Source organism: Melanaphis sacchari, unplaced genomic scaffold, assembly GCF_002803265.2.
Source record: "Melanaphis sacchari strain LSU unplaced genomic scaffold, SCAv2.0 Contig12_pilon_pilon, whole genome shotgun sequence".
Classification (NCBI taxonomy): domain Eukaryota; kingdom Metazoa; phylum Arthropoda; class Insecta; order Hemiptera; family Aphididae; genus Melanaphis; species Melanaphis sacchari.
In genome coordinates, this window is record NW_020270527.1 from 505,496 (window position 1) to 522,569 (window position 17,074).

The following is a 17,074-nucleotide window of genomic DNA, read 5'->3' on the forward strand; positions in this document are numbered from 1 at the left end:
TATTAGTAAATTATTATATTAACATTTTCTTGGTGAAACTCCTTGTAAAAAAATGATTTTTATCCCATTTACATAATATGTATGGATAACATACACCACATGTATCAATAACATATGTAAAACTATAAGGTAATATATTTATAAGCATTATATTATGTTACTAAACAAAAAAACTCGGTAAGCATTATTTAATTAAGCCGTTAGGTACTCCTATCAAGCGATAGTCAGAGAAAACGATGTCCTGCCGAGGAGAATATAAAATATTATAAGTACCATCTAACGAATGATGTCATCTTTAATAATTATCTTTTGGCCTATGCACTATACACAGTATACACTATACAGACTATACATATTTATTTTATTCTGCGTATCTTAATACCTATTATATAATATGGGATAACTGATTATTGATATTATTGTCATTAATATTATTATTTTAGTTTGAATCTGCAGTTTACGAAGTGCACTAGTAAAAATAATATACAACATGATGTATAAATAATGAATATAGATACTTTTGCTATAAATTGAAGCATAAAATATAAAATACAGAATTTTATGTATTTATAATGGAGACTTGAATGCATTATCATTTTATACGTGAATTTAAAGTTCAAACTATATTGATTATGCATACAATTATATCTTATGTATATATTATTTTAGTATATAAGAGTCAATTTAACATTTATTGTAATATTTATTCTACGAGTACTTAAAATGTTTATTTTTAATATTTCAAAATAATAGTAAAGCTTTCATAATTTGTTTTATTTTTACTATAAATATTAAATCATTCATATGTATCATAGCCCTCTATAATCTTATAATATAAATATAATAGTTCCATGTTTTAATCAACGTTTATTGTTTAAACAATATCCAATCATCGAGTTTTAAACTTTTAAGTAATTTTTAAAAGTATTTTTTTTTTATGTATTTAAATTGAAAATGATATGTCATTAGTACTCTTTGCAATGAGATGGCTGTTCACATTTACTTTTTTTATATTATATATGTTAGGGACATAATATACCAATATCATTATACTATATTATATTTGTATAATATACTATATTAACAGATAATAATGTCTACTAATTCTTTTCACACAGATAAATCATTATAATGTACATCAAATTGGTTAATTTACCGACATCTACCGCTATCTTCGTACCCATATTTTTTCAACATAATGTCATAACTTTGCATCAAAAATATTTAATAACGTGTGCTCCACACGTAAAACATTTTTTATAAATATGCTACTTCTAACTTTAGCTATTTTGTTAACTTGCAATATATATACTGACGTAAATCATGGTGTCTACATAATATGTTTTTATATTTGACAAGTTAAAAGTTTATAAGTAAGATCAATATTTATAAATTAATACTGCATACAAAATTTTAGTGATCAATATTATATGATATGATATTCAAACTGTTTGAAAATGTATATAAATCTGACTCCTCCCATGTATGAATATAATTAATCATAATTATATTATAAACAAATAGGAATGAAATTATGTACAAAATAATCATAGGATATTTAATTAATTCAATGCTAATCAAACAAATATGATTTATATTTTAATTTTAAAAGTATGCAATAAGATTAATATATAATTTATATAAAACTATTATAATTATTATTATATTTTTTTATACTTAATCAATGGTAATAATATAAGAACCAAAATTTACTACAATAATATTTGAATACAAAATCAACAACAAAGGTATTAATATAATCAAGCCATTTCGCAAGCAACGAAAATTACGATACACGGTCACAACGGCAAAATAACTATCATCACAATAATACGTATAAAAATCAAAAATTCCGATATTTATATTTTGTGATTAAAAATGACAAAAGCAAAAAAAAATCTTTTTACTGTATATCTAGCTAATCATAATTCATATTAAATTAATTTTTTCACCGTTTTACCTATTTTAATATATACTGAAAAAAAATAATAATAATATGTTAATATGTTAAATTTAATATATGTTAATATAATGGCACGTTTATAAATATTTATAATTAATGATACACACAATAAAATCATTAGGATAGCTACTTAGATAATATCTTCAAACAACTAGTAATACGTATCTACATGTTAAATCTAACTTTTTTTTTTTTAGTTCTCGTAACTATCTGCAATATTATGACTCAAGAGAAGTCCAAAAGTTGTATCGATATAATTTTTATAGTGATCAATGTCGTGTTGTACATACATTTTTTGAAATCCTTGTTTTATAAAATCAGTTGACAATAAAAAAATATACCACGTAAACTATAAAAAAAAAAAAAAAAACTAAACGATATTTTGTTATAACATATTTATGTACCGTGCGGTAACAGACACAAGACACAAGCTATACAATGAAACGTAACGTTGTGTCTAAAAATACATTTAATACAAATGGATTTTTTCTAACATTATCATCATCAGATATCAACTATTAATTTTGTATATTTACCATTTTATTCATGATATTTATCGTGTTTTATAATAATATTTTTTCGCATTTATAAATAATTAATTTAAAAGACATGGTAAAAAATATAAATACATGTTGAAGCAATTTATTTTTTAATATAAAACCGATTGTGCCTCAATAGCCATACCTATTTACTTGTTTACTTTTGATGTTATAAAATATTTACTAACAAATGTTTCTAAAACATTTCATAGTGACTAGGTACTGACTGAAACTAATTAATTATGTAGATATGTATATGAAAATCTTTATAGTTTTAATCATTTTTCAAAAAAAATTGACTTGACAATTATGTTATTAAAATATAATAATATACGTTCAATGAAATTGCGCGGGCGATTAGTGGACTTCGTGAGAGTCATTTAATTGACTGGGTACTAGGTAGGTAGTTGTAATAGACAAAAATATAAAATATAAAAATGATCCGTAAAGTTCAAAAATTCAAACAGGTTTCTTCTAGTTTGTTTATTTATTTTTATCCCACGTAAATAATATTATTATTATAATACACATATATGCTTATAATATGTATAATATACGCTTAAACAGAACATTAATGACAATTGACTATTAGTCGTCTTCTGTTAATCTGTCATAGTATGTGTCTATAAGTCAATGGGTATGTAATTATATTTTATTTTATTTTATTCCGTACAATGTAAATTATTAACCGGACTTAAATTCGCTCTATGATTTATTGATTTGTTAATTATCATGAATCAGTTGAAATGTCCGATATCCACTGTTCTAAATCAATGAAATCACGAATAAAACTATGTGTTTATGTTATGCTAATTCGTTATGTGATTGTGCAAGCTGCTGTTACAGAGAAAAAAATCTTTTCCTTTTAAATAATTGTTATCGTATGCAGTCGTTGAGTCTTGACGGTCCAAGATAATATATTATTTATAAGAGGAAATCGTACCGGAGTTTGCAGTCTTGTTGTTCTCGTGTGTCCGTGTCTATGTTTGTGTATATCTTTCTACTCCCTCTAACTCTATCATTCAGAAAAAAATTAGATTGAAATGATTAAATTATACGTAAATAATCATGAATATTCTATAATCGAATAATTATGACGTTATTATTAATTATTATCGACGCTGAAGCTATTTAAATTAGTATATGTGCTTTTAGAAATAAACTTGTTTTAAATTTAGGTACCCTAACCATGTCACTATTTCAATAGTGAAAGCAAACGAGATTTTGACATGACATTCAAAAGTATTTACTTAGTAACTATACTAGTTAGTATATTATTTAGTTAACTATATTAGTATAATTTTACTAATTTCAATGATAGCATAAACCACTCATGATTTTACGAAGGGTCGATATCGATCCATTACCTAGTAATACACTTTATATTATAATATTTCCGTTCGTGTTATATGAACATTTAGCCGTTTTAATCGTCTCGTATTAACATAATTTCGTCTGCCAACTTAACATATTATACTTCGAATTCTTATCTCTTTTTTTTTTAAGTTAACGTCAGCGCAATGTCTACTGTCCCTATCTATAAAGTACACTTAATATTAAAATTTCGAGAAAATTCCACCAATAACCCACGTAAGCTTTTTCTTGTTATAATACTATAATTTATAACATAATATTATCACGATCGATGAGACTAATATTACCGGCATGGTTGCATATTTATCATATTTATATTCCTTATATTTTTTTCAATGACAGTATTATATTATAAACTATAAAATATATAGTAGCTCTCTAGATTGCATCAATGTATAAAAAATCTTCCTATTACTGAAGTTCGCAGAAATGGGGGAAGTTGGTCGTGGATGGACTAAAGTGAGCAGCGTAGTAAATTTATGTTGTGATATTAAATGTTAACGTTATGTGAGAAATAATTATGGTGTCCAATAAACGACTTTGAACAAATTAAATACAAAAATTAATTCTATTAAAATCACAATTGTTTACGATAATTAAACTCATTATTTTTCAGTATTTTTTTTTTTTTTTCATTATTAATAGAGCGTCGGATAAATTACAAAAAAAGCTGTTTTAAAGTATTAATAACAGTTTACAACAAATATGTTACAAGAGCTATTATGAGCTTTTCTAGTTTCTACTTCTATAGTGACTCGTTAGAAATAATTACCCTACTAACCTTTACGAATAAAAATTAAAAAAAAGTCATTGATTCAAAACCAAACTTGTAAAATTTATTTATTATTACCGTGTATGAACTGAAGCGCATTGATGGAGACAAGAATACTTCAAGAACGCATGATACACGACATCATAAATTTACAACTGCTGTTCAGTACTTAGTAAAACAAATTGTAACCTATAACCTTATAATACTAATATTATATGATATGTATACAAAATAATATGAACGTTTAATTTTCACGAAGCACGCGTATTCAAAACAAGACCGTGTACTATAATATATACATGTATATATTTTTTAATTTTATCGACAGTCGACACTGGTCAATTATTATATGTCCTAATAACTCTTATAGATTAATCATATAATTATAATATATAAGCTAAAATTTATTATCCGTAAGCAAAGAATAATAAAAAAAAAAAATAACCGCATATCGTTTATCCTTCACACTATGTGGTATAACGATTTTGCGTGTATATGTGTAATTTGTAATTTGTGTATGCTCTAGTTAAAAAATAAACATTATTAATATTATATTCAATGCATATTTACTATATTTTTTATTATATTTTTTTGAATAAATTTGGCTTTGACAATTATTTAATTTTCATTATGTACATATATATTTAAACATTTAAACATTAACATCAAATATTTTTCAAACATTATGTATAATTAGATTTTTTCACCATTTTGCATTATTTTATGCTACATTTTCACTATTTTAAATAATTAATTAAGATTAGAAAATCACTGAGATAAAGACATTATATTTATTTTATTTTTTAAGGTTATCTCTATGAAAACTTTTAACGGGTACTAATCTATCAAATTATATTAATATTATAAGATGAGATAAAATACGATATATTATATTAATCACACAAAGAATATTTTAAAGTAAACACATATTTAATAGAAATACTTTTGTATTTTGGAGCATTGTCTATTGTATATTATAACAATATTGTAAGTATTGTATCTAGAATTTAACACACGATAATATTCCTTATAATATTATTGTATTGTTCTATAGTAACGGAACATAAATTTAATATCTTTTGTAATTTGTGGTCGTATACGATTAGTTCATGATGGTTTTCTCCCAAAATTATCCGCGGCTGTATTTGATAATAGAATATATTAACTAGACGATGACCGAGAAATAGATTAATAATACATACCCATTAATATTGTTTACAATTTATTTATAACGTAACGTATCGCTGAACTTATATAATGCATTATTGCCATTGGCTAAATCAAATAACGAGTTTTAATTTATAATAAAAGTCTGAACCGACCACGCATTAGTATTATTGTATACACGTATAATAAAATATCAATAATAATAATAATAATAATATATTACACTGGCTATTCAATATAATATCTGGCCCATCGTCAATAAACACTGACATTACGATATGTATAAACTACGTATATATTAGTACCTATACCTAAGCTTTTTCTAGTAGATGATATTCAAATTTATCTATCACTCATAAAACCAGTTCATAACCAATAATCGTCATAATTGTTTTTGTCTACATATTTCACTAATACATTTAGATAGTTACTGTGAGTTGTCACAATAAAATTAGTGTGTATACAATTTGAAAATCCTACGGATAATCTATAACAATCTAACGTAAAAACTAACATTAAAATAAATTATGTATAATATATTATACAGAATCGTTTCCAACAAATTCAAGTAACATATTATACTATACATAAAAACAACCTAGATATTGTTACGTAAATGTAAATTTTTTTTTTTATTATTATTATTGCCAAAGCAACTGCCATGAATGTTTAGAGTGATTACTTGGAAAAAAATAGTTAATTAAAATTTGTTATGATTTATAAATATAAAAGCTCACTAGAAAGCATGTATCTGAAAGATGTTGTAAAATATAAAATGTATCAAAGATGACATTATTGGTGCAATCAAATATAAACTTTTAACAATTTTATAATAGTTTATATCCAGGTATAATTTTTTTTTTTTAAATCATTTTTCAAATTTGGTTTAATATCAAAATGGGCTTAATTGTTATTCTAATGAACAGCACAGGAATAACGGATTGAAGAAACCTCTATTGAAAACATTTCATCGGAGTAAAAAAGTTATAATATGTAGTTGTTTTTTTTTTTTTTTCAAGAAACAAGTTGATTTCTTAAAATATTATTTCTGTTTGAATTATTTTAATAATAATAATTGTAACTATAAAACAGCTTATTTAAATCCCGAAACTGAATTATTATAATACATACAATACATACATGTTAACTAATAGTAAAATATACATGTTACCTAGTTGCTAGTACCTACTTATCTATAAAGTTATGTTATTCATGTATAATGTATGAATACGATGTGTTTATGAGGTATGTTTAATATTATAAGTATTATTAATTAATATTTTATTTATACGTGAAAAATTTATGGGAGTTTGGTAACAGATTAATTATTTTTAAATATTATACGTATGTGCATAATATAATAAACAGTTCAGGTTCCGAATGATTTTTTTTCGTTGGTCAGTACGCGAAAAAAAACTCGTTTTTATTAATAATGTGCATGCTTACCACGTGGGCATCTAGAGCGAATGGAAAAAAAATTGTAAATTCTATTTTATTTTTTCAAATCTAGTAAGTATGGCGTACGCTATACTATACATATTTTTTATAATATACGTAGTTAGTATTTAGTATACATTATACCTATATCGTCATTAAGTGTTTATAATATTTAGATAGGTAAAGAAAAAAATCGTGGTTTAGTTTGGACTTATCATACTACATACTTATAAATACAGCTACGGCACTCGTGACATTATAATATTATAAAGACCCTAATTTTTATACACATTACTGAATCAAGTACCAACTAATAATACAATGTAAACGCAATGGTGGTTAAATACCAAATGACATTGTCCGTAGCCTTTAGTTCATGGATGCGCCTATTATACAAAAACAATAATACATTTTTTTCTGCATTATAATATTGTTTCTAAATGTATTTTATTTGAAACAAAACAAATAAAATATTTATTTGAGAATATACATAAAAAAAAAAAACAAAGTACTTTTTGTTTTTTATAAAAGAATAGAAAATGAGAACCAATAATTATATCGGTGATGATTTTTATCATCAAACATTTACTGCGTCATTTTTTTTTTCGTAAAACTATAACTTTTTTTTTATCAAAAACAAAACATAATATATTAAGATAAAAATTAAATTAGTTATAGAATTGATTAATCTATCTCATGTAAGCTTATTCAACATGTGTTGGAAATAAGGAGCCAACTATAACCCATATAATTCATCAAAGTTATTTAAAATATTAAATTTCAAATTTTAAGTATAGGCTATTTTCAATTCACTAAGGAATATACATGCCAAGCATGTAGTACATACAATCATTGACATATTCTACTAATTTGGACTCAGTAATGAAAAATGTATATACCTACCAGCCCTATGCATTATTGAAATATATTATAAACTATTTAAATATATATTTACAATGCAATTTGCAATGCTGAACACACATTATAACTACTAGTATCTTTATAATACAATAATAAAATATTTTTATTTTTATTTTAACACTATACAAATATAAACATGAATGCTAAAATTTGTTTTTGTCGACATAGAAAATATAGATTTATCACATCCTCGTTTTGACATTGATCGGAAACAATTCTACTAGAAGACATATTTGTATCATTGATAATAGTTTAATTCATAATAGTATTAAAATATCGGTAGTTTTATTATAATAAAACACTTTACAATTAAACGCAAGATTTAAACTGATAATTAAATAATTGATAGCGTTTGAAAAATAGAAAACTATTGGCTCCCCTATTGAGGGTCTCCTAGTGGCTAGCGGTAAAACAACATATTATAATGACATAATATCTGTATTTTGCTATTACTCTGTGTAATGTAAATTATAATAATAAATAACACATAGCCCATAGGTATATTCGTTACACATTCGTACGTATACTGCCGTCTGTCGTCCGTGGTATTGTTTTAATCAATTAATCGTCGAGCAAACAACAACAACAACAAAACATGCCTTCTGTAGTGGTTTCCATTTTATTTAGAAAGAAATGTGTAATAAGTAATACCAATACTCGAGATACCTATATTATGCCAAAATAACGGACCACCAAAAATCAAATTGTATTTGATTTTTATCTAAGCATTAGGTACTGGTACGACGAGTAATAAAGTATCACAAAACCAAATTGGCTTAACGCTCTAAAAATATCTTCAACCACATAAAAGTACATAATTTGTTTTAGTGTTTACTCATTGATTAAATATATATTGGTATATTTAATCAATGGTTTGCTTGCATTTAAATAATGAATTATACCATTTTGAGAAATCATAAAACATTTTTTTCTTCAAAATATTAGTCGCATGTATTATAAGCTAGAGCACCTTATTTATTACTATTTACTTCAATGGTTACTCAATCTGCATGTCTGAATAACTAAAACAAAATAACAATATAATAAAATCATAATAGATAGAATATGAGCATAGTACGTAATATAAAACCTATATTGATTAACTGTATAGCACAGTCTATAGGAAAGATTTTGAACCTGCGTTTTGTATTTATTAGATTTTTCGAGTAACTTTTAAATTTTTCATACAATTATTTAAAAATAAATTTCATGTAAAAATATTTTTTTAATTTTTTTCCATCCATTCAAACTATTATTCACAGCTCAAAATTGGTAGAGACTTAGAAAATATACTCTATAATAGTAATAGTTAATAAAGTAATGTACTAATGTATAGTAAATGTAGTGTTTAATTATATGTAAATTATTATAGAATATGATATTTTTTATCTTTATTTATTAAACCTATTTACATTCTTGCTCTGTTGTTTTGACACAAATTTTAAAACAGAAATTACGATTAATGTAAAAACAAATTAATTGATAAGAAAAAATATAGACACAATAATATAACAATGGTCATTGGTCATGATCAATGACGGTTGGCTAAGACTTTTTGCAATGTGTCCGATTCGTCGCATGTGATGGTAATGTAGACGATAACGGAAAATAATAAAATATATTTTCGTATATCAAGTTATTATATCATTATGTAAACGGATAACACGCACTATAAATGGCTGATAGACAACCCAAACAAAAAAATCTATCCGGCGACTATGCCGTTTTCTGCGAAAATATTTATTTTTTTTTTATTATTCACAAATCAGTTTCTCACGACGTATGTAAAATTATTTTTAGTAGATAATAATTTGAAATAGCATGTAACATATAAATATATATCACAAGCTAAATGAAAAAAGATCTTAATTATTATTGTGGGGAATTGACCACAAATATTTACGTACATTTCCGAACATCTCAACTCTAATTGCTTGTGATATACGTATGAATAATATTTTAATTTATACGTGTTTAATATTTATTAGTATTAATTATATAATTTTATACTTGATCAAAACAACTTAAAGTATATGAAGTTTACATTTAACGGATTTTCAAATGGGGTAAATCCATGGGTATTTAATTTGTCACGTCAAACGGCATGCCACGGATGTGCAGAATCACCTATAACATAATAAAAAATGAAAATATAAATTTTTAATTATTTAATTAAAATACTGAAATAAATACGACATAAATAGTTAGGTTAGACGATTTTGCGTAATGATCAGTAAAATCATGAAATGAGATTTACTTAAAACCCTTTTATGTGTAATCACTAATCAGTAATCATTGACCAATGATCAAAATATCAAACGATCAGTATGTCATTACATTGTGTATTATCAGGTATGTATAGTATACTATACGTGTATACAACGTTATCCGTGCCATGCACTCCACAGCCATACTGTACGTCATAATTATTGCAGTTGTGTCGTATTGTAATATATTATTTAAAATACAAAACAATACGAAATCCTATCCAAACGAAAAAAAAGACAACGGTTTAAACCCGTTTTTAGATATACCGCCTGAAATTATTTCGATCGGGTTAATAATGTTGTGCTCTAAATCGTTGTTTGAAAAAAAAAAACATTGCACACAAACCAATGATTTTCAAATATTTCTACACAGGTGATTTGACGTGGCGAATAACAAATAACATGTGGAAAATATTATCTATTAAGACTGAAGTGTAAGGTTAAACTAGTCAATGTCTTCGCTACAGTACTATCGTATAAAATATCTTTGTAAAATACAAAAAACAAAAAAAGGTTAAAAAATTATTTTATATAGTTTTTTATATTTTTTCATATGTTTTATAATATTAAAACATTATTTTTCGTATAAGCTTAGCATTAAAAAATAATTAACGAGTTAACCTACTCCTACATATTTAAGAACAATAATTAGAATGCTTTATACACGAAAAATAAGCAAACTAAATTTTATTGTGCTCTAATATAAACAATGATGAATTTTGAAAGTTAATCATGATAATAATTATTATAATATAAATATTTCATTTACTTACACGTTTTTATTTATATTTTATAATTATTATAATCTATATAAATATTAAAATATATATATATAGATTTAATTAATGTGGTTAAAATCAAAAAAAGACGTGTGTTAGTATAATAAGTTTTAACACTATTATTTTTCATTATAATATTGTTAGTTATAAATATTTTAAATGTTTATTTATCATTCATTTATATGAAATTTAATTAACTGTAAGTTGAATTATTTAATTTAAAAGCACAAAAGTATAAATTAAAACTTAATACAAATGACTTAAATGAAATGTAAAAGATTATTTGTTAAAAGTTACAAACTTCGTTTTTTATTCAACTATAACATCAAATTAACATGAAAAAATTGCCTCGCATAATAAATCAATTTTGAATAATGTTACTTAGATATCCTCGTAATGCCATTTATAGATTTGAATGTGTTACATAAACTTTAATATCATACGATGCAGATCTTTGAAAAATAGTGCGTTAAAGATAACTCTCTTGTAAAAAAGATTGCTTTGAAATTTTTCTTTTGCAGTATATTAGTTTAAGTCTTTGACTAGCTTTATGCTTATATCAAATACTCGTAAACTATTTACGATTTTCAACAGTCAAATGATTAGTTTTTCTCGTTGATATCTATTGAAATTGTATACCATTTCAGTAGTTTGTAGATTTATTCAAGGTAGTATTTTTTTTATTGATGAATATGTTTTTATTTGATAGTCTGATCGTTCGTTTGCGTTATTCGTTAACAATAACAACTATTACACCGAAATTGCGCCTTTTATTTGATTAAAAAACTCGTATATTCGTATATACTGTTAGTATAATATAAACCGCTGTCAACAATAATCCAGTATGCATAAAAAATATGTATGGCCGTATTGATTAGCTTGATTCTTTTTATTGTTATTGAAAACAATAAGCAGTGAATCCGTTGTGAGGTTTAAAACGAAGGCATAAATAAAAAAAAAATACGCCAAAACCTATATATTATAATATGTCTATATTATATTTATCTTAATTGTTCTGAGTTAATCACGTGACGATGATAAACCAATCATACATTCGCATGCACTAAATTACTATAGTGTTACACCAAACGATTGAAGTACCATTTGGACACATGTTTCTTGTAAGTTTACGAATTTACGATACATTCCGTGCTAAACATAAGCTATAGTGGACGTAAACCTTGCGCGATCTAGTCATAATACTATGCGTTACACTTGATGGAAGGTCGGAATAAATCGCTTTTGATGTAGATGGCATAACTACTTTAGCAAACAATTATTGTTTAATAGATACGATTTTTCGCTCATGGAAAATTACCAAATCCAGAACAAAAATAATTCTAATTTTAAACTTTAATATAGATGTATAATTTATTTAGAGCTTTATTTTCGAAAGAATGCCTCTAAACTAATAAGTTTATAGAATCAATTGATTGTAAATATTTAGTATTTATAGTATTGAATTTTTTATGAAAATTTTCAAAAATCATTAAAATCATAAAAAATTATTAAAATTAAAAAGTTTATCTACTGCATTAAATATTAAAAGTGTTATTAAAAGTATTTTATTTAATGTTTACTATTACTGTCTACTGATTTGTGTTAACACCTTTGAAGTGAGTGAGATGTGTCAATTATCAATATAATAGAGAGAGAATCTTCAATTTATCTTCAATTTGAACTTAAACCAATTTTTTAAAATATCTAATTTCAAACAGAAAAAAAATTGTTCAAACGAGAATCAATTCGACAACTTTTGAAAATATTCTATTAAAATAAATTGTTCTCTAGTTACTCCTAGTTAAATACTAAATTAATGATATCATTGATATCCTATTATGTCGTCGTCAACCAATCAATGTCGAAACAGTCATTACAATCCAATATGGCATTATCAATCATGTAATAATATACGAGTACATACCTATAGATACAACCAATATGCATATTATGATATTATATCATAAACGCGATGCAGCACAATGAACCATTTTATCATTATCTATTGTTATTGTTGTATCATCGAATTTACTTTTTAAATTAAAACGTCGTAGTCTGTAAACTGAACACATCTCGCGGAAAAAAAAAATGTTTTTTTTTTTTAATGGACTTAAAATCCCATCCCGGTTGTTATATAATATATAATAATATGATCTCTGTACAATTATAAGTGATGTCGCGACGATACGATCGTGTAAACACAAACGATAATATATATATATATATATACATAATATACCGGAATAAAAAAACAAAAACGTGTAATACGAGAAAACCAAACGAGCTGAGTGTATAATATACATATATATCTAAAACAATATATTACAATACCCGTCATCGTTTATATATAGGTATAATCCGGCACACAATAACGTAATATTATACACTTTATATATTATTATCATTATTATTATACGCGCGAGCTCATAAGTGGCGACCGTTGTAGGGAATGTCTTGCGCGCCTCGTACATTACAGTATATTGTGTGTAATAATAATAATAATAATAATATGTAGGTATGTATTGCGTACGTATAGTATAATATCGGTACGTGTGTGATACTTACGTATCTACCGGCGTAATAATGCGCGCACGAGTTTTGTCGTCGTGTATGCGTTTAAGTAATAAAATATATTACTATATCGTTTTTATTATTGGTTTTTTTCCTTTTTTTTCTGTTACAGTACACCGGATCCGTAGCGGTCAACTGTCACGATCAGATGGCACGAGTCGAATTCGTCAGAAATCTAATGGCCAAACACAGAAAGGTATAAATTATAATAATATAATATAGTATCACAATTATTATACGTTAAATATTTAGTACTATCAATCACCATCCACAATGTTTTCTTTATTACTTATGCATATGAATGTACTTATGTACGATAATTGGTGTATAAACGTAAGTGCAGACGTGCAGTAGAACACAAACGACGAACAAAATTATTATTGTATTGCAATTTGCAATAGTAACAAATAAAATATTTTGGTATATTCCATTGATACTATACACTAAAGTAGGTATTCCAGGTGGTATACATAAAACATAATCTAAAAATCAAAACATCCCGTTCCAAAATGTTCCAAATTGGATCATAAAAATGCATTAATCTCTCAGATTTCGGATATTGGTAAAGATGTCATCTTTATAAATTAGCATTTCTATACTACCGTTTGATACCATTAATGGGTTTACTCGACTATAAAGTCGGTTTATTCGAATATAACACTCCCATTTTCAAAACTATGATCTGAATACACGTGTGTATATAAATATTATGTATGTATCAAAATATGCGGAATTACATACTTCTATCTTTTAACAAGGAACCATCTGATCCAATATAAATTACTAGTGGTTAAGTGTTAAAAAAGTAAATGAGACTATAATTAAGAACATTCTGATCTTCTGATCTAAGAATAAATATTATTTTGTCTAAACGGGTCTCCAAACTTTGTTTAGATAGATAGTTGTATTTTTTGTTTTTTAATTGATAAAAAGGCTTCAAGATATATTACAGAAAAAAATACTAACTATACTTATCTACCAAAAATTAATTATATTATATAGTAATATTAATTATATTTTGACTACATTTCATGCCAGCCGTTATCGCTATCAAACACCGATAAATAAATATTTTTTTATTTATCATATTTCTACTAGTAATTTTTTTAAAATTATGAAATTGTAATAATACACCCAAACCTATACAAAAAACGCCTAGTTATAATAATATAAATGATAAATCGCTAACACGTAAAATATTCTCATCTAATTTATAAAATTTTCCTGCATTTTTACGTGTAGCATTTGAAAATAAATTGATCGATCAGTCAAAAAAATGTATGTTTAATAGTTATCAATGGACGTGAGTATGATGAGTTTCAAGAATAAATGAACCTGAAAATAAAATAAATACCAGTGAAGATTGTCAGACATTTGCACTTTATAGCAGGTAGTAGCATTGAAAATATATTTAATCAATGGTAGTAGGGACTTATAGTATAATAATATCATTATATCACACATACTGAGGCTCGATGTGTTCACAATGATATTTGTTTATCAAACGTGTATGCTTGTATTTATTGAAATTCTCCTTACAAACATTGAATACATGAGTTGATCGGAATTTGCACCAACTCAACTCAAATATTATCTTACAAAACTGTGTTTACCGCAGGAAACAAAATTATATTAAACTTATGTGACGTTTGGAATTATAACAATTTTGGACAAAGGTGTTCGATACGTATGTACACATGAAATAAAGCACTTAAATGTATTCCCGGTACATCATGGTCGAGTACCTATTGTCTCCATGTGACTATATTATTTTATAATATTCATTTATAGCAGAAGAAGAAAAATCTGCTCCTACACATATGCTTTATATTTTTAAATCGTATCTATTATAATACTAATTATTTGACTTGTATTCGATCAATTCAAGCAGTAATGCAATTACGTTTATTCTGGGTCATTTCTGACGTCGTATTTCAATGGTCATTTTGGTTCGTTTTTACTAAACGTTGAACGTAAAAAATAAAAATGACTGTAGAACACAATATTAAGATTTGAGATGCATGAAAAAAGTACTCGTATTACAAATAAAGTAATAACTTTTTGATAGTAGCTACCTATAGAGAAATAATATTGCATTTTATAATATTGAAATGGTAAGGTTTTTGAGTATGCCTATAATACTTACATTGTCTGTTAATAAAAAAAAAAAGGCAAAATAACAATTCTTATAACTGGGTTTAGGTTTTTTTTATATAAAACTTTTTTTTTTGATGAATACAATTTTTTTTTTTTAGCCACTTTAATGCTCTTTGAAGTTTCAGTGCAACTTATTTTTATTTTATTCACGTTATGGTGACGACTTTATAGAATGTGATCTACCGATAATAACAAAACGTAATACATTTTTATTACCACCGTATCATTTAGTCTATTAGGTAAACATAATACAAGTAGAGACATATAAATATATATAAACATGGAAAGCATTAGAATTTAGAGAACGGCACAAATGTTGATGCAATAATATTTTAACTAAAAAAATGAATAATACTAATGAAATAATATAATATTGTGAGGGGTTGATGTAGGATTTGCAATTGGTAATCGAAATTACAAGAGCGAATAAAGAGTGTGCAAAAAAATATCCTGATAATGATCTTGAAAAACTAATACGCCGAAGAGGATACTTACTTCATACATTGTATACTTATATGTTTCGAAATATGAAGAATATATTTTATCGTATTCTCTCGCAGACCACTGTGCTACGTAGTTCACTAAAACCACACACAGTAAATTTCAAGTCGAATTCGTAAGTATACTAATTAGTAATATTGAATGTAATTGTATATACTGTGTGTAAGTAATATCATATTATTATTAAATTTTGACGAAAATATAAATCATATTCTCGATTCTCGTTCACTCTTTGTAAAATTTTCTTAACTTAGTGAATTTTATAATATGCTAGCGATTGTTGGTGACCGCAACCTTATCTCTGCAGTCGATCGCCGTAAAGACGTCGAGGAATTCATTATCTTGATATGCTGACTTTGCAAGCGAGATATCCGGTAACAAAATAATAAATATTATTGTGGTTTTTTCACCAAAAACGATAGAATTCTTCTCCACGTGTAAAATACGTCTATTATATTATACTTATATTATTACCATGACCGTATCGGCAAACGTGATTTGTGTAAATTACATGCACACATTATATTTTTTGTACCTAAGTATCTACTATCCAAGTCGCGTACGCGTTTTTAATGCGTTTATTCGCATGGATAGGTTATCGGTCGACGTTATTATAATAATATGTG

At 25.3% G+C, this 17,074-nt stretch overlaps 1 protein-coding gene and 1 long non-coding RNA gene across 3 annotated transcripts in view; one reads left to right on the forward strand and one right to left on the reverse strand.

Annotated features, from left to right (window-relative positions):
* LOC112591165 (tensin-3-like) overlaps positions 1 to 17,074 on the forward strand; it is a 140,359-nt gene that overhangs the window by 6,185 nt on the left and 117,100 nt on the right. For both annotated transcript variants that reach the window (XM_025334881.1, XM_025334880.1), the window contains exon 2: positions 13,903 to 13,986. In XM_025334881.1, coding sequence (XP_025190666.1) covers positions 13,903 to 13,986 — 84 coding nt within the window. The remainder of the gene's footprint in view (positions 1 to 13,902; positions 13,987 to 17,074) is intronic.
* LOC112591166 overlaps positions 13,907 to 17,074 on the reverse strand; it is a 125,066-nt gene continuing 121,898 nt past the window's right edge. Inside the window, exon 3 of the long non-coding RNA XR_003114490.1 lies at positions 13,907 to 13,965. This is a non-coding gene — a long non-coding RNA (uncharacterized LOC112591166). The remainder of the gene's footprint in view (positions 13,966 to 17,074) is intronic.